Below are 24109 nucleotides of genomic sequence, written 5' to 3'. Positions count from 1 at the left end.
CAGTCTCCTTGGGACTTTGAAAGGCTCCCAGCATGAACCAGCAATCCCCTGACAAGAACCAATTGTTTCCGACAAGAAACAAAAGGAATTCTCCTTGGCTTTTTGCACAAGATGCATATTGCCAGAAGTAAGCCCTAGTCGGCCATGTTTGGAGATCAAGATGTGCTGTTTCTTCCTCCAGGAAACAGAGCAGCCATGTTCTTGTTTAACTAAGAATGACTCACGCACGCAGAGAGTCCTTGGCGAGCCCACTCGGGCATATGTCACACGGCCAAATAATCCTGTGACTGTGGAAAGGGGAGGGATCCAGGGAGGGGGCTCCACACATGGCAGTCAGATGCTAACTAGAGCTAGAAATGTCCCAGATCAACATTCATACTCTCATTCCATAGAAGGTTCTCCAGAAACTAAACTTAAATAAGCACTTAAATTCAAGTTGAAAAACTGTATTGCAGCAGGCAAAACCTTAAGTTGTTGGTTGCTAATCACGGTTGGTGCAGTTATCAGGCTTGACATTCTTATCGGCCTAGCCATTTGTTCAGTGGAATTTCCCCTGTGAAATTGTAATGGCTGTATAGGCAGCCAACCAATGAGAACCCAGACAAGAGTTGCATCCTGTTTCCAAAGGGTTGTCATGGACATTGTACTGTGTCACCCCTTGTGTGTATTTACCTCCTCTCCAAAAGTGTGTTGACTGGATCTGCACATGTGGCAAAGTAATGCATGACCTCACAAGATGTTCTAGAAGTTAGACTCCACCCTGGCTTCAGACGTCTTAGGATGGTCTTGCTTGTAAGATTCTTAAGGGTATTTGGAGCAAAGACTCCTATACATGTAAATTCAGGCCTAACTGAGTTTGGAATTAAGAAGTACAATTAACATGTTATTAATTTACAATACGTCTACAGCCTTAACGGGGGAACTGTAAAGCATAGGCCATTTTCGTACGGAAGGCCTTGGTTGAACATAATTTGTACATAAATGTGTTTCCAGAGATGGTTGTGGGTACGGTTATGGGTATTAGTACGTGCAAATCAGTTTCTTGCAGGCATTCCAAGCAGACAGACAGAGTAAATGCTTTCTAGTTGGCCACCAAAGTCCTCATATCACACTATACTGACTTCACTTAATCCCTATACCACAACAGCTCTAGATCAAGAGTGTAGCTCCAGACAGCAGACTTTAAAAGCACAAAAGACAGATGTACTGTCTTTTACAACCTTTTAATCAGTAGTTGAACTTGACCCCACCTTTTGCAAATTAAGTGCTATGGGGTTACAGTACATCTTAAGATCTAATTCTGAATGAGTGGTTGGATAGAAAAGTTACAGTAACGTCTCAGGTATTATTCTGATTCTGATTATTGCCAGCCACTGTTGACATTGGTCTTGGTGGTATTTGAATTAATGCGATACTTTGTATAATCCTGCTCCATGATTGTTTTGAGTCACTGACCCAAAAAGCTGTTTATGACATGCTGCCATCAAAACAGACTGACTTAAGCCAATGGACTATCAATAAGCCTAGTCCAAATTAACATTAATAGGCATTGATTTGTCTGCCCTGAAATCTAAACAACTTTCTTTCAGTGAATGGTGTTTTTGCAGTGGAATTGTACGACACACTCAAAAAATAAATGAAATAGCGAACAGTCTGGATGTATATTGGAGCTTGGCCATAATTGTTCTCTCACGTTCTCCCTCCTGAGATTCTCCTTCTCTGGCAAGAAGATACTCAGGGGCTGCAGCTGATTCTGGACAGGATACTCCTGGGGCATAGTAGAGTCATTCACACCTGATACTATACTTAATACCATGTATTTTGCTGAAGGGGAAAGGCTGTTTGGTCCATTTGAGGCAGGGTTAGTCAAGGTATCTTGTTTTTATCTGTCGCCTTTGGGGGACTGCACTATTCAATGTGAAGACTTGTTTACATCCATTGTGGGACTATTATTGCATTACAGATACCAGCAACAATGTGCACAGTAACAGGAAACTCAGCAACCCTTAATGTTCCTTCAAGCGTTCACACACGTCCAGAGTATGTGAACGCTTCTGTGTGTGAAGAGTTTAAGATGTGATTTTGTGTGTTTTTCCTGCACTGCAGTCAATAAGGTATCTGGGACCTTTATACCTTTCTTAAACACTAAATGACAGAATTCTGTTATGAAACAGTAGCGTTGAATGTTATCACATTGGTCTTTGCTTTAAGTGCTTGAGACGAATAGAGACTGTAGAAAAATGTTGCAAAATAGATTTTTTGGCAGTTTAACTTTTCAGTCTATATTTATAAATGTTTTGGGTGTCATTTATAGTGACACTAAAACACCCACAAACACAGACGTCCTCAGCAGTTTTCTATTTGAACTACTTGTACTGTTGGCACCTCTGTATTTGAGCTAGCTTGTACCTTTACACCATCCTTGTTCTTCCTCTCATCATTCCGCTGAGCCTAGAGGCAAGCCCGTCAACCCTTGTTTCAGCATGCCCTGGCAATACACTCTGCTATAACCCTGCAGCCTCCAGACACATATCCTCTGCATAGCAGTGTCCTGCCCCCTCTGGAATCTATTGAACTCATAATGTTAGCTATTTTTAGGAACAGTAAAGATATAGACTCGCTAATGCAACAGCCAAGCAGGGTTACACCTTTTTATTTTTGTCTTCCCCCTTCTTTTTTTCTTTCTTTCTTTCTCTCTGGATTTATCCCACCCTCGGTTTCTATTATATAACTTGCAGTTTAATATGATGGTGTGTCAGATAGAAGAGCAATTTGTTTTTGCATACTCAGTGATGGGGGCTTCCCACACTAGCCATAGCACAGAATCACCTCTGTAGCCTCTTATAGGAAGTATATGAAAAGTTTGGCCATATAATTGGATACACATGCATAGGCTTTTATGGAGAGAGTGACCATAAATATTTAACTTACTATGAAATCAGGTCACTTTGTTATTTGGCCCAGGTTTGCATAGAAACACGAGAACGTGAATAATCCAGCAATGTATGTTTTTTATGATTTGGCCTCATTGCGTATTGTGCATGTGGTAACTAGGTAACATGGATACAAAGCTAACTAACAAAGCTGTGAATTTGAACCACATGGTCATGTTCCTAAGAAAGTTCAAAGAGGAGGAAGGAAAGACAAAAAACGGATGAAGGCAGAACATATACTGAATCTGTTCTGGCCACTCACATATTGTATTCATGTACCATATTTCTTCAATTAAACGCTTCAACATTTCTTGAACTAGGACATGTTTTTGTGGTGCAGGGTGGCGTTAAATACGATGGCAGTATTTATTTAATTAGTAAGTAAGAACAACACATTTATTAGTAGGTAGGCTACATCTCTGGGGTCACGTAACAGTGTAAGTATGCAAGTAAGTGTGCTGTCAACTATATTTGTTAACAGCCAGCAAAGCATACGCCGCAAACATAAAGTTAGATCAATGAGTGGATGTTGAATTCATGTCTGCAAGGACAATGACGAGGATGCCGACGAGGATACTGATAGTGATGTAGAAATGTATACTTAGTGACAGTTTTGTACCTTGGTACTGTACCTATGTGTAGTAGCCCAAAAATAAAATGAATTATGGTAAATAAAAATAAGATGTCGCACCGCTTATCCGAGGGTGGGGTTCAATCAAGGAAATACTCTACTTCCATTTCAGTTATCCAATCAGTAAAACGTCAAGTGGGATCATTTTTGAACCTGCAGAAGGGGCTGGTGTGAGATATAATAGGTTCTTAGTTCTTATGTATCTACTCTTCTCTCTGGAGGAAGGAATCCTTGCTCCTCCCAAGGTTTCCTCCATTTTTGTTTTCTTGGGAGTTTTTCCTTGTGGGTTTTAGGTCGGTATAGGTGGAGTTCTATGGGCATCTGTGAACCCCTCTTTGATATTGCTTGTAAATAAGGCTGTGCAAGCAAATGTATTTGATGCATTTTGGTGAATTTACCTCACAATAGCTTTGTTTCTCTGGCTTGATCATTGTCATAATGTTTCCATACCCATGTAACCATGGACCCACAATGCCATATTGGGTCTGATACGTCTAGGCGGCAGTTACGGACTCTGTTGTTGTTCTGCTGTTTCTGTTGTCAGGGCCAGGGAACCATAAGCATGCATTTGTTTTGGAACAGACTGATGGTTGGAGATTAGTCACTCGCGTGATTATATACTTGCTTGGCTCACGATGGCAAAACTCAGTAGTTTGTCCCTCAGACAAGGAGCTAGTCCCCATCATATGTATTTTAAATGCATGTATCTATTATTGTCTTGTTAAAATACATTTGGTAAATGACTTAAATATGTCAAACAATGAGACAATATAGCTGGTAATGCCCCCATGTAGTTAGAGAAGAAATAATACTGCGGATTAGTAAATTATTGTATCCCATTTTGATCCTAACATACCAGATGATTTCAATTGCAGGTCCCATGCTGTGCTATAGTCAGGTCTTACAGGCCTATAATGCCAAAGTAATTGATCATAAACAGCAGATGGCTGAGCGGTTAGGGAATCGGGCAATTAATCAGAAGGTTGCCGGCTCGTTTCCCAGCCGTGCCAATTGACGTTGTGTCCTTGGGCAAGGCACTTCACCCTACTTGCCTCGGAGAATGTCCCTATACTTACTGTAAGTCGCTCTGGATAAGAGTGTCTGATAAATGACTAAAATGTAAGCAAAGAGTTTCATGTCATGTTGTGTCCCGTATTGTTATGTGGTCTCAATAATACAATGGTTCAAGGGAGGTGGCACTAAAATCATTAACAGTCATGACGAGCCTCCTAATTGTTGACTTTAGGGTAAATGTTAAGGAAATAAACCCCCCATGACTAAAGTTTGATAAATTGTGTCTTGAGTACGCAAGATATCATCCTTCATAATTACCTCAAGTATTTCCTTGCTATGTCATTTATTTTCACATGTGGGCAAGTTTTGCTGTACCAGACTGATTCATTCCTTGATGATTCTCAAACTGAAATGTTTTTGTGGAGGATTCATCTGTAACAGTTTCAGAGTTTAATCATTGTATTTCACTGTTTATATTTATTTCACAGTGACCTGAGGTTCAACAAAATCAAGGACTTACAACCTGGCTCCTTCAGACGGCTGCAGAACCTCAACACACTGTAAGTCAGACATATGGTCACTGACTGTTCTCCAAATGTAAAATATGTCTTTATAGATTCTAGACAGCTCATTGTCCCACTCCAACTTAATACAATGGGTTTGGCTCTTAGTTTTGTATTCAGCTGTGGCTTTTAAGTTATCCTGAAAGTCGATAGTTTTGGAACCAACGCTGGTCTATTTCTCAGGTTTTCTTAGGAAATTCTTGCTAGATGTGCACGTGCAGGGGCACATTTTTGCTCTCCTCTGTGCTATGGTTTCACACATGTAGGTCAGCTCATAATCTGAGAGGAATTTATTTTTCCCCTTCATTCCTAAGCCATCCATCATCATATGTCAGCTCTCCTGACAGACGTGCTGCATCACTAAATTGAGAAGGTCGGCATGTCTCAAAGCATGTCTTTGCACATGTATGTGAAACTTGGTGAAGTGAAAGGAAAAAATGATATGTGTACCCATTGTAAAAAAAATGAAGAACAAAAATACAGTAGTGTGGACAACAATAACTTTTTTATGGTGCTTTGCTTGTATATTTAAAGAATTACAACTGGAAAACTTTCTTCTGGGTCGAAGCATGTCTTTGGTCTTATCAGACAGCCAGTAGGCTGTTTGTGAATATCTGTGGTTTAAACTTTCACACAGACTGAACAATGACATTCCAAAGCCTAATGGTCTCTTAAACAACGGAGTCAACTCCAATATTAGTGTCTCAAACTGAAATAGATGTCTAGCTTTCCCTATCCAGTCTGCCAAACTGCTTAGCTGTAACCTTTAAAGCAAACATTAAACATGCCAAATGGATGGTGTTCCTCCTCTTACTTTTTAGAAACCCAGATCTCAAAATCAAAACTATTGGGTTAGTGAAGTGTTCAACTGAAATCAATTGGTTGAATATTGACTAACCAAGCAGGGACAACACCATCCAAGAGTTGTGGCTACTCAAAGCCCAAAGAAGTTTGAACACAATACACATCCTATCCCATGATGCTGTCAGCCATCAGAAATGCTGAACAAATTGTGCCACAGTGTGGGAATGGAAACAGATGCTCTTTGAGTAAGGCTGTGCCAAACATCAAAACTTTCTTGAAAGTTTCTATTGTTGACCAGCATTGTGTCTTTAGTGTCTATAGTGCTCTCTAGACTTTCTCTAGCTTTGGGTGAATTTCATTTTGCCATAACACTATATCTTCAATACTGGTTTGTATAGGTCTACAGATTTGTAGGTACAATACCACACTTAAAGACTTTTACTAATGCTTGTTTTCATTACCCAACAGCCTCCTTAACAATAATCACATCAGAAGGATCCCTAGAGGTGCCTTTGAAGACCTGGAAAACCTCAAATATCTGTAAGTTGGCCTTTAAGTTAAGGTTGTTGTCCGCTATTAAAATAATATGATTGCCATTTTGACCAGATGGTTGATGGTGGAGTTTTAGTGCTAATTCAGCTAATAATACAAAGTATGTTAAAATATGTCTGACTATACTGCTAGAAAAATCACTTTCTGGCTTTGGCAATGGCTGAAACTGGATGTTGCTAGACTTCTTTGTCAGACGAACAGTTTTACAGTGGTAAAGGTAAAAAGTTGATCTTTACAGATTGTCTAATCCTCTGTATTTGTCTGTCTGAGCGAGGTGACTCAAAGGATCTGTAGAGAACAGAGGTAGACATGAGGATAGTGTACCATAGCCTGGGGCTGGCTATGGCATAGTTCCTCTCTTTGTTCGTCATCCCACTATAAACTACTGGCCCTCAATTGTGGTGGGAGCAAAACATACAACATCTGCTCTCTGGGCTCCATCTCGTCTTCCTCCATAGGAACCCACCCACAAATTCTCCATCAATAACTTTATCACTGGACCAAAGAAGCAGGCCCCCAGTATAAATGACCTTATCTTAAAGGCATTATCACATGGTTGAACCGTCTTTCATTCTTGATAAACTTTTGGGTTTGTTTCTGAAGGATGGACTGTTATGTATGATCATTTAGATAGTACTGTAGTATATCATAGGATACCTATCCTACAGGACTCTTGTGTGTTCTATTGTGTATTTTAGTTCCTCAATGCCAAAAGGAGATTTGTTGAGACGACCTACAATATCTGGCATAGAAAGATCCCATGACATAATCCATCGCTGTTTAGACTTAGCAAACATCTCAGACAAGTCATGATTTTGACACTGTCTTGTCAATTACAGTATAGGCTTCACATTTGGGAGAAACGTTTAGGCAAAGAGAGGATATGTCAATCTCTCTTGCACAGGCACACAACCCACACCACACACACATTCTATCCCGACTGCATGTTGTAATTGGGAGCATGGGTGACTCCCACGTCCGTTCAGGGGCTATTTTAATTAAAAGGCCCCACTCTTTTTTAAAGCACAGTTAATCTGAGGACACCACCTCTTCTGAGGAAACCCCTCTTCAGACCCCATTAAAGCCCACTCCTTGAGGTATTTCATGTACTGTCTGTAAAGCCAGGTGGAAGTCTTTACTGCCCCCCTTAAAGAGGTCATTTTGCGGTCATAAGGTCCAGTTATGAGAAATGTGTTCATTCTGTCTATCTAAAGTAAGCACTGTACTTACTTCTTATCTAGATTCATTTGCTTTTATGTGGCTAAATATCATTGGATAGTCATTTTAATTTGCAGTGAAATGACTTCTTACTGTGCATGCTACGTATGGGCCAGCATTAAATGGGCCAGCATCAAAGCTGATTGCATAGTTAGAAGATTTCATTGTATCATAAAGGTCAAGGTTGGTTTGGGTTCAAGAATGTTAGTAAAGTTGTGAAGTAAAACCTTTCAGTCTCCTATATTCTTCATGTGAACATTGAAAGGGAAATTAGCAGTCAGTTTAGTTCTCACTGTTCGACCATGTAGGAGGCCACTTGGGGAATTTCAGGTTATTGAAGCAGAGCCCTTCAGTCCTCTTCCCCTTGAGAGTCGACCCCATGGCTTTCGAATCCCTTTTCTCACGCAGGATGTTGCACAGCACTTATAGATGCACACACACACATACACAGTACCATATGACTCATATATCTGCGGTGCTCTTTTTCACAATTAGCCTCAAAGCCTCTGCAAGTCAACTTACCTTGAAACTCATCTGGGTCATATAGTGGAATTTTAACTGACACTTTAATTGTCACGAATAATTAGTTCATATTTAGGCTCTATTTGATTACATCAGCTTTTCTACATATTTCTATGATTGAAGTTAACAAAAAAGTTATGTTTTGTGAGAGCTGTATAAAGTATAACTAGATTATAAAGCAGATTTCCCTTGAGCATCGTTTGAAAGATGTTTCAATCACAGTTAATGGCAGCGTGTCAGTCAGCGACGATGTGAAAGAGAGTTCAATGCATTCTTTGGTCTTCAGCAACAACTTCTCTGCTCATCACCCAGAGTGAAATATGATAGCCCAACACACACATGATTTCATTGAGAGCTTGTTGATGAAAAAGCGAGTGGAAGGAGATGTTTATTTTCTATACATCCACAGAGGGTCCATCCATGTCTCTCATTAAGTTCACGAAGAGAACAAAGACAGATGGAAGGAATTATAGCCATGAGCCATTATTATTTTAGGAGGCATAACACAAAACTCGTTTTGAAAAAAAGTTTGGGGCTATGTTTTGCATATTGTGTCTCAGTTCTTATTACCTATTGTAATGAGAAAATGACACGCCATACAGATACATATTTTGCATTTGGTGTGAGGTAAATAAACTTTTTAAGTGTTATAATACCTTACATTGATTCTGTCATTGAAATTGTTCTTGATTGTATGGGAATATATATCAGCTGCTGAATTCAGGCATTCTTTCTCTGTGACCATCGGAGGAGACGTTGATCTCATGTGTTTGTGTTATACTAATAATACTGATTATTTCTCCTTTCAGCTATTTGTACAAGAATGAAATCCAATCAATTGACAGACAAGCATTTAAGGGACTTGTCTCTCTAGAACAACTGTAAGTTACCAACCTTTTCCTCGTCCTCCTCTCCCTCCTCTTCCTCCCCCCACAAGAACAAGAAACATGTCCACTCTTAATTAAGAGACACAGTTTAAGTGTTAGTCGAGTAAGGCCTGCATAGACACTTCATAAATCACTATGAAAGAAGTAGTGAAGAGTAAAGGGTGGCATGTCATGTGTGATGTGTCAAACCCTCTTACAATCCCGTGTGGAATCAAATTGGCTTAGAAATGATCCTTGAATGGTCTATGTGTGCCTTACAATGTCGTCATGATTACTACATCAGTCTTAATGGTTATCTCAGTTAGACTGGGACCATACCCTTCTTTGACACACACACACATGCAAAAACACAAACACACACACAAGCTCCTATACCCCCTTTCACATCAGCATCATGCATGTTGTGTGCACCCACTGTTGTGTGTTGCGCGGACCCCCCTGAACCCCCAGCCCTGCATGAGCAGCATGTCTTGGTGACAGATATGCACCAATCCCCTCGCCCCCAGCTAAGGCCTGATCTTCACTCTGCCCCAATGGAAGTCATATTTCACTTCATGCCTCATCTTTTGTTCTCATGTAATGCTGTAGCTACAGCTTTTGTCGTGCAGCATGGCTGAACTGTGCCTTTGAAGGGAGACCTTCCTTTATGCTTGAATGTAGTTTGTGAGTCCTCTGTCCTGTGCATCGCAATAAGTGCCGCTAGTTTGTATTGCGCAGGAACTCTGTGCCTATTTATAAATATTGGCAGTTTTTTGTCCAGAGAATTGTGTATTTTCCTGTCTACTACTTCTAGCTATAAGATAAAGTTTCAACATAATAACTGCTTGATAACGTTTTGTATAAATGTGCATGATCTTACATTTAAACCCATTTTACCAAAACTTTTTTTCCCCAAAATTATTTTAGATCTTTGTATATTACATATGTTCCTTTTGATTAAAGAATAAATATATATGGCATACATTTATATGTAAACATTTAAGACACCGATTCATATTTAATTTGGAGGTTTGAAAGCCATCTGGCCCGTTAGGTTTCCATTGTGCAATGACTTCTGTCTTGGGAATCTCTACTCCTTCCATAAAAGCTTAGCTCACTATGATGTAACAGCAGTTGTCCTGACATTAGATACAGCTCTTGTGCAAGAACTGTTAAACCCAATTAAATTGTCCTATATCAACCCATTATGGTTTTAACCAAACCAATATGGTCTGCCATGAAGTCTCCCCATCAACAAGTTAAGAATTCACCGTGTAGTAAATATATTTATTCTCATATTCTTAAAGGACTGCTCTATATAAATAAAATCCAACCAAATCAAAGTCTAAGACACTTTGCCTTGCAGCTGTTCAGAGTTTAAATTGAAATTAAATATTTTATATGCGGGTGACAAGTTCTGTGCCAGAACTGGGTTCACTTTATTGGGCTATTTACCAATGTGTTACCTTAAACCCACAACCAATAAGAAAAAAGAAAATGTTCTGTCTGGCTGCCAATTTGATGTCACTCAATATCTTCTGGCAAAATATTCAAGTGGAATATTTTATATAAGTGGAATCTTGGCAAATGTATTTCAAGTCTCACGTAAAACTTGACCAGATACTCTGTGCTAGAGAACACATATTTGGATTTTAAAATAAGACTTGGGTACACATCTTTCCTTTTGAAAGTACTTTTTTATTTGAAATTGTCATTAAATTTTGTTTTCCATTTGGTCATAAATTATTCCCCCTCTCTCTCTTGTTGGTCTGCTTTCTCCCTCTCTTTCTCTCTCAATATATCTTTTTTTCTCATTTTCCTTGGCAGTAAACGTGGCTGCCTACAGTAACATTTGTTCCGGTGATATCTTCTTATCTTTTTGCGTTTAATGCCTTGAAGAAAATATTCATAACCTGTTTTTTTTTTGGAAACAAGTTTAATTGGATGTCACAAGGCACAGATAATGAAGACAGTTGCTTACAAATGGCACCTATTTGTAAATGAATATTCTTTTTCATGTGAGGGCACAAGACCATATCGTAGACAGGCTGTGCCCACTTTTCTCACTCAAGTGGCAACATTTGTTTTGGCTTGCTTTTGACTGTTGCTTGTTGCTCTGTTTAAACAAAACTGTACCTTACAGTGACTGTGTCATTGGATTTCATTTTCTTACCTTTATTTATTGCTTTAACTTCAATGTTATGCTTTGACAGCTCACTGGTACTTGAACATAAATCATGCTAGCATTTCATTATTCATCTGTGCATTTTTGCCAATGGGCTTAGCTTTGGACCATATACTTTTACCTTGGATAAGATATTCTGTCTGTTAAGAAGCATGAACTTCAGATTTCTTTATGCTTGATTTATGGCTTGATTTATTCCCTGTAAAAGATGTGCTAATGTTCCATAGACTGCTGAATCATATAATCGTATATATTTTTAAGGACTTCGGAAACACATCATTTTCTTCATCATCATCAGCAAAAGAAAACAACAAAGTTATTTACTGAGGCTTGTACGTTTGTGCCTAATGAGTTTTGGATGATTACCCTAATCCATTCTACTGTGCTGTGTCAATGCTCTTCTCTTTTCCAGCTACCTGCATTTCAACAACATAGAGTCCCTAGAGCCTGAATCCTTCACCCACCTACCAAAGCTTGAACGCCTGTAAGTTCACAGACTGATGCATTTAGACAAAACACCTGCTACATATAATTTACAGTAATTTGTTAATTTATTGACCTGAAACACTTGATCTAGCATAGTTCATTTCAGAGGACACAGTGCTCCCTGTTTCCTACAGACAAATTCCATGAACCATGCTTAAAAGCAATGAGGGAATGATGTTCTTGTAAAGGAATTTGACTGTCCCCTGACCAATAGGCCCTTAATGTGTTTACCACAATGTTGGGCAGACCTTCAAATGACCTTCCAATGCTGAGAAAAGCTTATGATATTAGGACAGGGAATTTCCTTGGGACAGTTGTTTTCTGTCCATCTTGGGTAAATATTAACCGGATTGGTATGAGGACAGCTCAAACTTTGTCCTGTTGGCCATTGTGTTGTGTCTGTAACTTTGACTTTCCCTGGGCATTGTAGTTCTCTTGTCTTATGGTTGATGAGTGCCTTAGGAGAATTCCTCAAGAATTCTGTAAAAAGTATTGACATTTCCACCTTGATCAATTGCCAATACTTTTCCTCTGAAAAAGTGCTTTTAAAAATACCCATCAGCACCATTTGTGATTTCCCCTGGGGTTAAACCTGTCTGTCACTGCACTTAGCCCAGGGGACAAATTGTTTCTTCAATCACACTCAGCACTCCAGATGTAAGGGTGTCAAATGCTTGTTATTATAAGTTTGTTAAAGGGAGGTTTCCATAACAACAGAGCAGCATGCCATGGAAACCTCTGCTTATCAAACTTCTCATAACAAGGATTAGATGGGCTAGGAATGAGCCTGGAAAATATATCAATAACTCCCTTTGAGATTTATATATATATACAGTATACTATATGGTATTTATATATCCACATCAAACTCAATTTGTATGGTGATTGCTGAAGTACGTTAACTTATTTTGTATCTTAACATAACACAAGCTGTTTTCATCTAAATAATTCAAAGGTTTTCTTCATTTTTTGCGGTCATTAGGCGAGTCTGGTTTACCAATTATAATCTTTATCACTAATAAAATATTATAAAAGGTTGTGATACTAGGATTTCCTCTAGATACATGAAGCATAATAATCTGCTCTGTACTGCTGTTCTGTACTGCTGTATCTGCAGTAAATTCTGTACACATTATTTTAACGTAAAATGAAACTTGGCATGGATGGTTCAATCCATATCTTTAACCTCATTAAACCCAAATCATGTGTTTCTTTGTAAATACATGCATTTAACTCGTATAAAATGTTTTCATTAAGAATACACTTTTATTCAAAGCTACGTATGTACTCGGGAGATTTGACCCTGGAATCTGTTGATGAGCAGGCAAATGTTCTTCCAATGAGCTATCTACTTAGGAATGTTCCACACTGTTATAGTACATACTGATAGTATTCAGATCTCATGAACCTGCTTCTCTTCTTCAGCAGGCAGTGTGTTTACAGTAATAGGGAATGTTGATTGATTGTGGTCAGTAAACAGTGAATGCTTAAAATCTCTCTCTCTCTCTCTCTCTCTCTCTCTCTCTCTCTCTCTCTCTCTCTCTCTCTCTCTCTCTATCTATTTATCTTTCCATTGCTCTTTCCTCAAACCACAGGTTTTTGCACAACAACAGAATAACCCATCTTGTTCTGGGAACTTTCTCCCATCTGCAGTCCATGAAAAGACTGTAAGTACAGTGTTGATCCTATTGAACTATTGAACTATTTATCACAGCATACCCCCAACACTGAAAAACGCAAATGTGTACACCATGGAGAAGGGTGGCATTATGAATGTGTGTGTGAGATGGAAGGTCTTGCTGAAGTTAGATAACTACTACAAGACAGGAGACTGGGGCACAGCCTTTCTGTCCGTCTGACAAAAAGTAAATCACGATAATTAGTCTGGGCCCTCCCCTTTCACTTTCCTCATATTTCATTCAAAGACAGCAACGTCCAGGCTGTCATCAGAATGACTGCCAGGACACAATGGATTAACTACAATAGGCTGAACAAGACCATCAATAGGAATTAATGTTGAATGAAAAGGGAAAATAATAGTCTGGATTTCAACATATTTCTTGTGTTTGTTGAAGAACCAATAATGGGCACATATAGGACACAATTCTCCCAGAGCTGGTCTCAGTTCACATTAAAAATACATTAGAAGTCACAAGTTCAGTTCCATGAAGTCTAAACTTCAACAAACTGGTGACTTATGCACTGCTAAATGCACCCCCCAACCCCCTCTTCTCCTTTTCACGTTTAAACTCCAAAACACATCCCAGGGTAGTTGACTGATCGTCTCCATTGCCAGGTGTGGTGCTCTGGATGTAGAGTGGGAGTGTGTGTTGTACTGATGTTTACACTGAGTCAGGTCTACTTAAGTCTACATTGGGGAAGTTGCCAGAGGTCTTCCATCTCCGTGACACCATTGCTAGCTCCCCAGTGTAATGTAAGGTCTTGGATAACCTGGGAATATTGAATTGTGTTGCAATTGACTATCGTATGATCTGTCTAACAGCTGTTGATTGTGATGTATACAGTGAAATATGCAATGACAAGTGAGCTCACACATTTCGCAAGACGGCAGGTGCATAACACACACAAAATGACAACTCACACGAGACACATTCTCACTGGTCCTCTCTCTTTCCCTTGTGTTATTTCTCGGTGTGTGTGTGTGTGAACAGGCGTCTGGACTCTAACACACTGAACTGTGACTGTGAGCTACTGTGGCTGGCTGACCTGCTGAAACAGTACGCTGAGTCAGGCAATGCCCAGGCCGCCGCCACCTGTGACTACCCCAGCAGACTGCAGGGACGATCTGTGGCCACGCTCACCGCTGAGGAGCTCAACTGTGGTACGCCGACACTTCAACTAAGTTCACTAACTCGGACTCCAAACCTTCTGACTCAAAGCCACATCCTCACCACACCTCATTCAGTTTGGACCCAGGAGCAGTTTTATCGACCAATAACTCGACAGACACAAACACACACTCATACCCACTGCCAGTGTGTTCCACCAGGAGTGCCCCAGCAGCTGACCCCATAGCTGGGTAACATGTCGGCATCTTTTCCATAAAACGACACTACCCAGGGACCCTGGAAGGGGGGCTCAAGAGAGTGAGTGATGAACAGGAGTGTGCTGTTGAGGTGTGCGAATCTGATGTCAAGAACAGGGCTTTCGGGACGCCGCGGTGGCTCCCCCGGGTGGTGTCTTTCAAGGGGCAGCGCACAACGATAGATTAAGTGTCTGTCTCCCTTATTGGCTAGGACTATGAAGCGTGGGTGGACGGCGAGCATGGATGATCCCTCTGGCATTATGCAAACCGAAGTTCCATGGTACCCAAAAAGCTAAGCATTCCTTCCCAGTTGTTTTCTCGATCATGTAAATGCAAAAAACATGGGTCCCATTCACTTTCCCAGCTCCACCTCTGTGGATGCCATCATCGGGACGTTCAGGCCATCGGGTAGAGCACTTTGTGTGAACCTTGGCCACACAGGCCTTGGGAGCGCCTTTGACAGTCTTGACTTCATCGTAAGCCTCCACCTCAGCACGTCTGCATTTGCAGGCACAGGAAAATAGGAGGATGTCTGCTTTACTGCGTGGCGGAACCCTATCACTCCCCTCCCTCTCCTTTCCGCTTTTTTCTTTTCCCCCTTTGGCCTGTAAGTTGGGGGAAGGGGGTGAGGGAGAACAATGTTTAGCAGGCCGCACAGCTGTCAAAACACACTGACCCCCTTCCTAGATGAAGTGCCACCTCCCTGCCTCTCCACTCTGGCAACCCATAAGCAGCCTTTCCCTTTCTTATGGAAAGTCCTTATGGAGAAGCCCGGCCCAGGGTTGTCATGTTTGGAGTCAAGTCAGACCAATGATAGTGTGCCTGTGTTAATGTGGTGACATGATGGTGGTGATTATGAGCAAGGTCCTTGTACAGAAACCCCAAATACTTCTAAAATCTACTTTGGTATTCCTTGTATATATACAAGGAATTTACTTCCATGTTTGTATTCACCGAGCGACTCCGTCCAGTGCAGAACTGTGACGGATGTTGATCTAGATTGACCATAGATTCTGATTGGTCTGTTTAGACTGAGATTGCATTGCAAAAAATCTGACCTGTTTCGGATTTAGGACCACACACGAAAATGGCCCAAATTAGAATTGAAAGATTCCTTGTGATTTGTGCGGTTCACACTGTTATGAAAGAAATTGATCTGAGTTTCATATGAACAAAATGTTTGATTCGGGCCACTTTTGCTTGGTGTGATGGGAGCTCATAGGGTACAGAGGGCATATCCAAGTTTTTTTCTGAATATCATGGTTTGTTTCTGAGGGAAGAGGAGAAAGAGAAAACAATAATGTGAAGCAAATTCTCACTGGGGCCTTATTCAATGTTCCTGACACATGAAGACATATGTGTGTTTGCGCACGCACATACCCAGGAGTACTTGACCTATAATGGTGATTTATAGGTCAAGGTCTGCTCGTGGCAGAAAGGTCATCTCCTTTACTGACACAGAGGCCTGCAGCTCACTCCCACTGACACTCTAGTGCAAGCAGGGGAGCTGGTTTACACTTGAAGTAGAACAACAGTTTCCTCCATTGAGATTGATATGGTCTGGAGTGCCCTTCTGTTCTAGCTGGGAAACCCCCCACGATTGGCCTCTTGTGTGTGTGGGTGTGTGGGTGAGTGTGTTTGAGTGTGTAAGGGGTCAGTCTGGAGGGACTAGTGCTTCTCCATATGTCATCCTTCTGCCTCTAGTTTTATTTGAGGGTCCCTGAGGACACGCGCGGGAGCATGACGCACATGCTTGTGGTGGTGCTGAACCTACTTTGCCGGCCTTCGCGCTGTACTCTGTGTACTTGAGGTCGTTTTGTTGTGATGTCACTGGGGTATCCGTATCACTGTCAAGCGTTCTGTTTTAGGTGATGTTTTGTTATGTCTTAGTATTTCCTAGTTTGAAGAGGGAAAGGATGAAAAAAGTTACGACCAGGTGTAATGAAATGTTATGACCAAATGGATGTTTTCAGCCTCCCTAGATACCCTATCGACTGTTTGTGAGAACAGGCTGTGAGAGGGAGTATGTGCATGTGTGTGTTTGTGTGTTTGTGTGTGTGTGTTGGGCGGGATGCCCATACATTATTGACCTGTCAAGACAGCCAATCCTTTGTGTTTTATGAAACAGCCAACCTGGGATCTGATACACTCACACACACACACACAGACAAGCACACTCCCGTTCCACACATTCTGTATTTAACATACAAACATGTGCTCCCTTCTCCTCCTCCTCCTTTTTCTCTACCCCCTTGACCCATTTCCTCTCCTAATCTACCTGCCTCCTGCTGTCCAACTTACTGTCTTCAACCTCCTCTCCCCCCTCTCCATCAGAGGTGCCCAGAATCACATCAGAACCCCAAGACGTAGACGTGACCTCAGGGAACACTGTGTACTTTACCTGCAGGGCCGAGGGGAACCCCAAACCTCAGATCATCTGGCTCAGGAACAAGTAAGACACCCCGCTCTTCCCACTACCCTCTCGGAAACTCCTTCACCCACGGATGACTGGTGCCATGTTCTGTCAAAAGTCCTTAAAAGTCCGTGCAGTGCAAAATAATAGTAGTAACAGTAGCTATTCTGAACTGTAATATCATAAACAAGGTTTTGTTTCAGTCATGCTAAACCGAGCAAATTCCACCAACTTTGTCATCACCGTAATGTTTTTAGTAGATGGTGATGTCTAAAATCAGATCCCCTGCCCACATGGACAAAACGACTTGTATGTCTGTGACCCCTTCGGATCTAACGTGACCCCCCACCTCCAGCAATGCTCTGAACATGCGCGACGACTCTCGTCTGAACCTGCTGGAGGACGGCACCTTGATGATCCAGGACACCAGGGAGACGGACCAGGGCGTGTACCAGTGCATGGCCAAGAACGTGGCTGGGGAGGTGAAGACCTCGCAGGTCACCTTGCGCTACTTCGGAGCCCCCTGTAAGTAGCCGGGACACTTTAACCACCAGGGAACCGGGATCTGAGAAAAGACGCAGTCACTTGACAAAATGCTCGGGCGTTTGAAGTGTCTCCTCCCTCGCCGCCGGAGCAGTCGTGTATGTGCTACTTCTGTGAGGCAAACGCATCTCAATTACTTTCCTATACTTCCTTGTCATTGATATATGATAGAAGAGATACATATAAGAGTCACACCTCTGCTCCTGGTGTAATTGAATAGTTTGTTTGACAAAATACTTTTCCACCTCAGACTTTTCAACTGTACTCCAAATGAGTACACGCTTTGTGTAAGTGTACTGCCCGTGATTACACATTCAGGTGGGCTCCAGAGAAGGAAAAAAACTCAAGGCTCTAAGTAATTCAACAGGTGCACTGTACCCTTCCTGGTCATTCCAAAGCAATGGTGTACAAATAGGGGCTGAATTTCCACATGTGTAGGCCATTCCATTGTCCTCAGTGTTTGAAGCAGCAGAGCAAGTTGCATAGTTCAGAGTTGGTGTTATAATGCCTAATGTCAGTGCGGTCATTCCAGAGGTCAAAGGGCAAATAACCGTTTTTTTCCCACAGAGCAGTCAGCAAAGCCTGCTGTGTTCAATGATGAAAGTGTAACCCCCTTGAAACAGACACACACCCACTCATCCCTTAGTTACTGTATTGTGTCGCTGGGGGAGATGAGCATGGCTATCTCCAGGTGACCCCGAGGTTGTTGCGTGGGTGACAGAGATCCAGCAGTGGACCACAATTTCTCTCGGAGCAAATGTGCATTTCCTGTGGGTGTTTGTGTATGCGTATCTGTGTGAGAAAGAAAGAGAGCGATGAGGCTGTTGACCTCCAGTCCGTTCTGTGTATACAGGTTAGGCCCTCTTCTTTTTTTCTCTGTGTAAGGGTTAGGTTTCCTACTTCTTCTTAGTACAGTGGCCAAGTATGGAGGGAGTTCAGTGACTCAGCCCGTCCATAATTTGTCAGTTCACAAACGGTTCTCCACAGTGCTTGGCATGACATGACATGCAACTTCATCGGCTGCAATTGTCAATCGGAATCAAGATGAATGTCTTAAAATGTAATGTTTTTGTAGCCTCATAACAGACTATTAACGTAGGCCTAAAGGACAACAGGCTCCACAGCTGTTGACAATTCTCCCCCCCCCCCCCCCCCCCCCCCCCCCCCCCCCCCAATTTGTTTTGTTTCCCCAAACACCCCTACCTCCCCTTCCCCCCACCCCTCTCCTCCCTCTAGCTCGGCCCAGCTTCGTGATCCAGCCCCAGAACACGGAGGTGCTGGTGGGGGAGAGCGTGACCCTGGAGTGCAGCGCCACGGGTCAGCCCCAACCTCGCGTCACCTGGACCAAAGGGGACCGCACGCCGCTGCCGGCCGACGCCCGCATCAACACCACGCCGTCGGGGGGGCTGTTCATCCAGAACGTGGCGCAGGCCGACAGCGGCCAGTACACCTGCTTCGCGTCCAACAACGTGGACACCATCCATGCCACGGCTTACATCATCGTCCAGGGTGAGAGACGGCACCCGTGCTCTCAGTGGGCCCCTCTGCATCCCGCAGTAGCACTCGTTCTCCTATCCCCCTTGGGATAATAGGTGCATGACGTAGTTTAGTTGTGTGACTGTGCAATGACAGGCTTCACCTTTTGACCCGGTTTTGTGCTCAGGAGCAGAAGTACTCGAAGCGTATGTGTAGGATGCAGATGCACAATGAAGATTGGAATGTGAGCACTGAGTAACATATATCGTGGAAGCCGATACACAGCCCGCTCAGACGAGCCCAATCCAACGTGTCGTGTGTTTCTCTTTCTCCACGCTCCCACCCCACCCCACCCCCCGACCCAGCCATCCCCCAGTTCACGATCACTCCTCAGGACCAGTCGGTGCTGGAGGGCCACACGGTGGACTTCCCCTGCGAGGCCGACGGCTACCCGCAGCCCGTCATCGCCTGGACGCGGGGAGGTAGCCCCCTGCCCCTGGATCGCCGCCACCTGGTCCTCTCCACCGGCACGCTGCGCGTGTCCCGCGTGGCGCCCCACGATGAGGGCCAGTATGAGTGCCAAGCCGTCAGCCCAGTAGGCACGGTCCGCATAGCCGTCCAGCTTAACATCCAGCAGAGAGGTGCGGCAACACCAACTCTTACATTTACATTTGCGGTTATTCTCACGTGTGCTGTGGATGCTATATCATACTGTATACTCACCTAATCATGACTTGCTCTTTACAAAGCAGGAAAGTGTGACGGCATTATAAGAGGGCTTGTTTCTTCCCAGTTGACTCCTTCTTAATATGATTTCTTAATAGCTTAAAACACAGTTGTTGGATAGTTATGAAAGAGCACGTGCATGTGTCGTAAAGATGATAACAAGGTTGGGGTTATATATGACGGCAAGTACTTTTCATACTAAAATGCAGACTCATATTTGATGCAATTGCAACTACTTAATTGTGATTACACTGTACTTGACGACAAGGAAGAGTAAGGGTGTTGGTATGTTCTGAGGGCCTCTGCAAACACTCTGTTTAAGAGGAGGGGAGTGGAGGGCACTCAAACTCTGGAGAGGGTGGGAGTGAGAGACCACTGTCATCTAGGTCTAATTTGTCGTTACATGTAGAAAAGCCTACCATTAGAATGAAACAATGGCCACACAGAGCATCACGTTGACAGGCAAATGGCTGTATGTGTGTGTGTGTGTGTATGTGCTGCTGTCTGTATTTGTCTGTGTGCGTTTTAAATGACAGGCTTCACGTAGCCCAGGAGAGCATGGCAGCCTGTAATCCCTAGATGACAGTGTGTTTTCCATGTAGTAATGGCTGTTAACATGCCCCAAACTACATGTTGCCTAATGGCCCCACACTATAAACACCGAAGCCCACAGCAATGCCGTGTGATGGCTTTTTTATGGCGGTGAGGTTTGTCAGCGAATGGCAGCTGGAGAAGGAGAGAGACAGAGAGAGACAGAGAGAGACAGAGAGAGAATGTAGACTAACGAATAGGCTACAAATTGACAAAAACACACAAAAGCATTCACTGATACCCCTTTAGCATCTTGTTACCCTCACTGTACAGTAAATCACATTGGAGTGTCTCCAATTCAGAAGATTACTTGACGAAATCTAACACTGATAGAAAGTTAACAGATCATTTATGTTTAGTGGTTTAGGACTCCCCTCCACACACACACACAGACACACAAATACACAATCTGCTCACAATGGGGTCTTTTCCTTGAACAGGGAGTGGGATTTTTTCCCTACATCCAGTTGGCTAACCACAGGAAAAACTGTCGAGTTCCAACTGAGAAAGGCCTCCCTAGGCCAGCTGTGATGTGATTATATCCATAATTAGTGTGACACATTCTCCTTGGCCAGTGAGATATGACCTCAGAATAGCTGTCACTATGCAAGGGAGAATCTTCAGCTGTTCTTCATTAATGTGTCTGTGTGTGTGTTAGTGTGTGTGTGTGTGTTTTGTATGTGTGTTTGTGTCTGTGTCTCAGTGTGTCTGCGTCTAAGTCTCCATCTGTGTGTAAAACGACATTCCATTATGTGTTGTACAACAAAATGTATTGGCAGGTTTAGCAAAAGCTGCATCTGCAACTGTGACTGAAACTGTAGTTTGAACTGCAACTATCCTAACTAGAACTGCCATCACTGTAATTACAACTGAAGTTGTAGTTACTACGACTGTAACTTCACCTTTAGGATGTGACTGTAACTACGGTGAGTGCCGGGTGTGTCATCATTAACACGTTTGTTTTAAATCATCAGTAACGCCTGTTTTCACAAATGCTCCAAGGGACCTGACGGTGGAGTCTGGGTCGGACGTGCAGATTCCCTGCAGCGCTCACGGCCAGCCCCAGCCTGTCCTCACTTGGAACAAGGTTAGACAGCTGGTCGTGCTGGTACTCGTTTACGCTTGCCAATGGCCTCGGCCCATCCACCACTGAAAGGGGGAAGGTTTCAGGAATGAACGGGGATATGTAACAGTGGTGGAATATGTTTGTATTCAGTGGTTGTGACACATGATTGATGGCGTTTAGATTCGATTCGAAAAAGGTTACAAATTGTTGTGGTTTCAGGTAGCAACTATAAAAGGCAGGATAGGCAAGTTTTGCAAACCTGGCCATTGTTGCTGAGTTTGAAAGGATTCAAACCTAAATATCCCACCCCCTCCCTTCAAAGCCACTCCTCCAAAACACGTGAACATGCTCTCTGAATACTGCCAGGAAGTAGACAGACAGACAAGTCGCCTGTGCAGCCATTGCATTTGGTCCGAATGCCCTCCAATCATTAGTGCCGGTCCAACCTTAATGATTGGTCACGTTTATAATAGTCCTGCGACGCCCACAGATTTCGGATTGATTACATTTTACTGTCAAACCTTTTGTTCTATTGGTTGCTATCTTGATGTGAAGTTTATTTCCGCAAATATGACAAAAAGTACATCTCAACAACATTGCCTACCCTGCCTTTAATGAATATCCATTGTTACTGGAAGCTGTCTTATCATGGAGGATATAGTGCAGTTTACATTTACAATCTCCAGACAGAAAACAGGTGTGTGTGTACATGTGAATGTGAGTGTATGTAAACACGTGTGCGTACGAGTGAGTTCATGCATGTACCAGCCTTGTCACCTGTCCAGTCTGCTCTTAGGGTCATGACCTCATCCCTTTACCACTGTTTCTCATCCTCTTTTCTCTTATGTTTCTGCTCTACTCTGCTCCCCCCCCCCCCCCATGCTGTCTGACCCATCCAGGATGGGGTTCAGGTAACAGAGAGCGGCAAGTTCCACATCAGCCCTGAGGGGTTCCTAGAGGTCAAGGATGTGGGTCTGGCAGACCGTGGCCGCTACGAGTGCATCGCCCGCAACCCCATTGGTTACCGGTCTGTCAGCATGGTTCTCACTGTTCAAGGTATACAGCCAAGTGAACGTTTCAACTGTATTGAGTGCTCATTCTATTTCCTGCACGTATGTCATTTATCCCCATCCGACATAACTACACTTATTCAAGCAGTATTGCTTTAATAAAGCATTGCTTCTCTTTCTCGCTCTTTTTTTCCTGTCACTGTTTCTCTCTCTGTGTGTCTCTCTATCTTATATCTCTACCTCACGCTTTAGTTCCTCCTGTAAGCAGATCCGGGGACACATTTGTTACCTCATCCATCGAGGAAGCCATACGAAACGTGGACAGCGCCATCGAATCCACCAGGAGGCGTCTGTTTGACGGGTAAGGCCGAGCACCAAGTGCGCTTCATTCAGAGGGTAGGCGTCAATCAGTCATACAGTTAGCCTAACTGACACTGTTACAAGAGTAAATAGGTCTTGAAATTTGTATATCCTATGCACAAAATCCCCTCTGCATAGTCGTAGGCGATGACAGACTTGTGTTTTGTTTGAGCTCTGATGTGGTTACCAGGAGTGTGTTTCCTCTAACACACATGCACGCACATACATGATAGCACAAAGCCATTTGGGGCTTTCCAACTTCCACCCAAATGACAAAAACAGATGGAAAACGTACTTCTTTGTGCTTAAAATACTGTCCTTGTGTTCAGAATCTGAATTTGTTTTATTCGCCATGTACGTTCACACAAACACGGAAATTACTGTGACAGGAAGGTGCAAACCTATAAACATATACGAATCTTAAATTAAAAGTAAAAAGGTACAATAGTCTAACTAATTCTAGGAACTAAACAATCTAAAAATTAAAACAATTTAAAATATAAAATATAAATACAAATTGAGTAAGAGTATAAATGGGCAGCATAGTGCAAATAGACCAAGGTGGTTTGTCCGTAGTGCAATAGGTGTCGGATGGGCTGTGTTTGCTTGTGCATATGTGTATAACGATCTTTGATGATGATCTTTTGAACATCTCTGTCAAAACCTTTGAGGTAATGTATTTAAAGTTATCTAAAGACGTTTATTATTTTAACAAAGCTAAACTCAATTTACTCTTTGTGTAAACTACAATATACACTTTTCTTTAATAAAATGTTATGATTTTATACATGCCACATTGGTATTTAGAACCCCATTTACCATCAACACCATGATGGTATTATTTAGATAGGGTTACATAGTACATTGGAAGGAAATTATTACAATATTTATATGATGTAATAATTGAAAACCCACAGTAATTCATAATGTATTTATACATTTGGCTTTTAAATCTATATATATATAGAGACATAGGTTTCAGAATGACCATAAGTAAAATAAAGTTTGATCAAAAATTGAATTCAAATTGAAATCATTTTGTATAGTGATGAAACAGCAGCATTTTCCTTCTGGTTGTGTACCAGGGTGATATATTTGGCCAGT

At 42.4% G+C, this 24109-nt stretch overlaps 1 protein-coding gene across 2 annotated transcripts in view; it reads left to right on the top strand.

Moving 5' to 3' along the window:
• The window catches only part of LOC124484597 (peroxidasin), a 42649-nt gene that overhangs the window by 6001 nt on the left and 12539 nt on the right, over positions 1–24109 (top strand). Inside the window, exons 2-14 of one of the 2 annotated variants that reach the window (XM_047045583.1) lie at positions 5067–5138; positions 6414–6485; positions 9047–9118; positions 11701–11772; positions 13370–13441; positions 14447–14616; positions 17155–17272; positions 17589–17758; positions 19013–19285; positions 19618–19893; positions 21544–21656; positions 22535–22691; positions 22898–23006. In XM_047045583.1, the coding sequence (XP_046901539.1) occupies positions 5067–5138; positions 6414–6485; positions 9047–9118; positions 11701–11772; positions 13370–13441; positions 14447–14616; positions 17155–17272; positions 17589–17758; positions 19013–19285; positions 19618–19893; positions 21544–21656; positions 22535–22691; positions 22898–23006 (1746 nt within the window). The remainder of the gene's footprint in view (positions 1–5066; positions 5139–6413; positions 6486–9046; positions 9119–11700; positions 11773–13369; positions 13442–14446; positions 14617–17154; positions 17273–17588; positions 17759–19012; positions 19286–19617; positions 19894–21543; positions 21657–22534; positions 22692–22897; positions 23007–24109) is intronic. The other variant, XM_047045592.1, reaches the window with a different exon arrangement.

Source organism: Hypomesus transpacificus, chromosome 3 (assembly GCF_021917145.1).
Source record: "Hypomesus transpacificus isolate Combined female chromosome 3, fHypTra1, whole genome shotgun sequence".
NCBI lineage: Eukaryota > Metazoa > Chordata > Actinopteri > Osmeriformes > Osmeridae > Hypomesus > Hypomesus transpacificus.
This window is presented reverse-complemented; position numbering and strand designations above follow the sequence as displayed.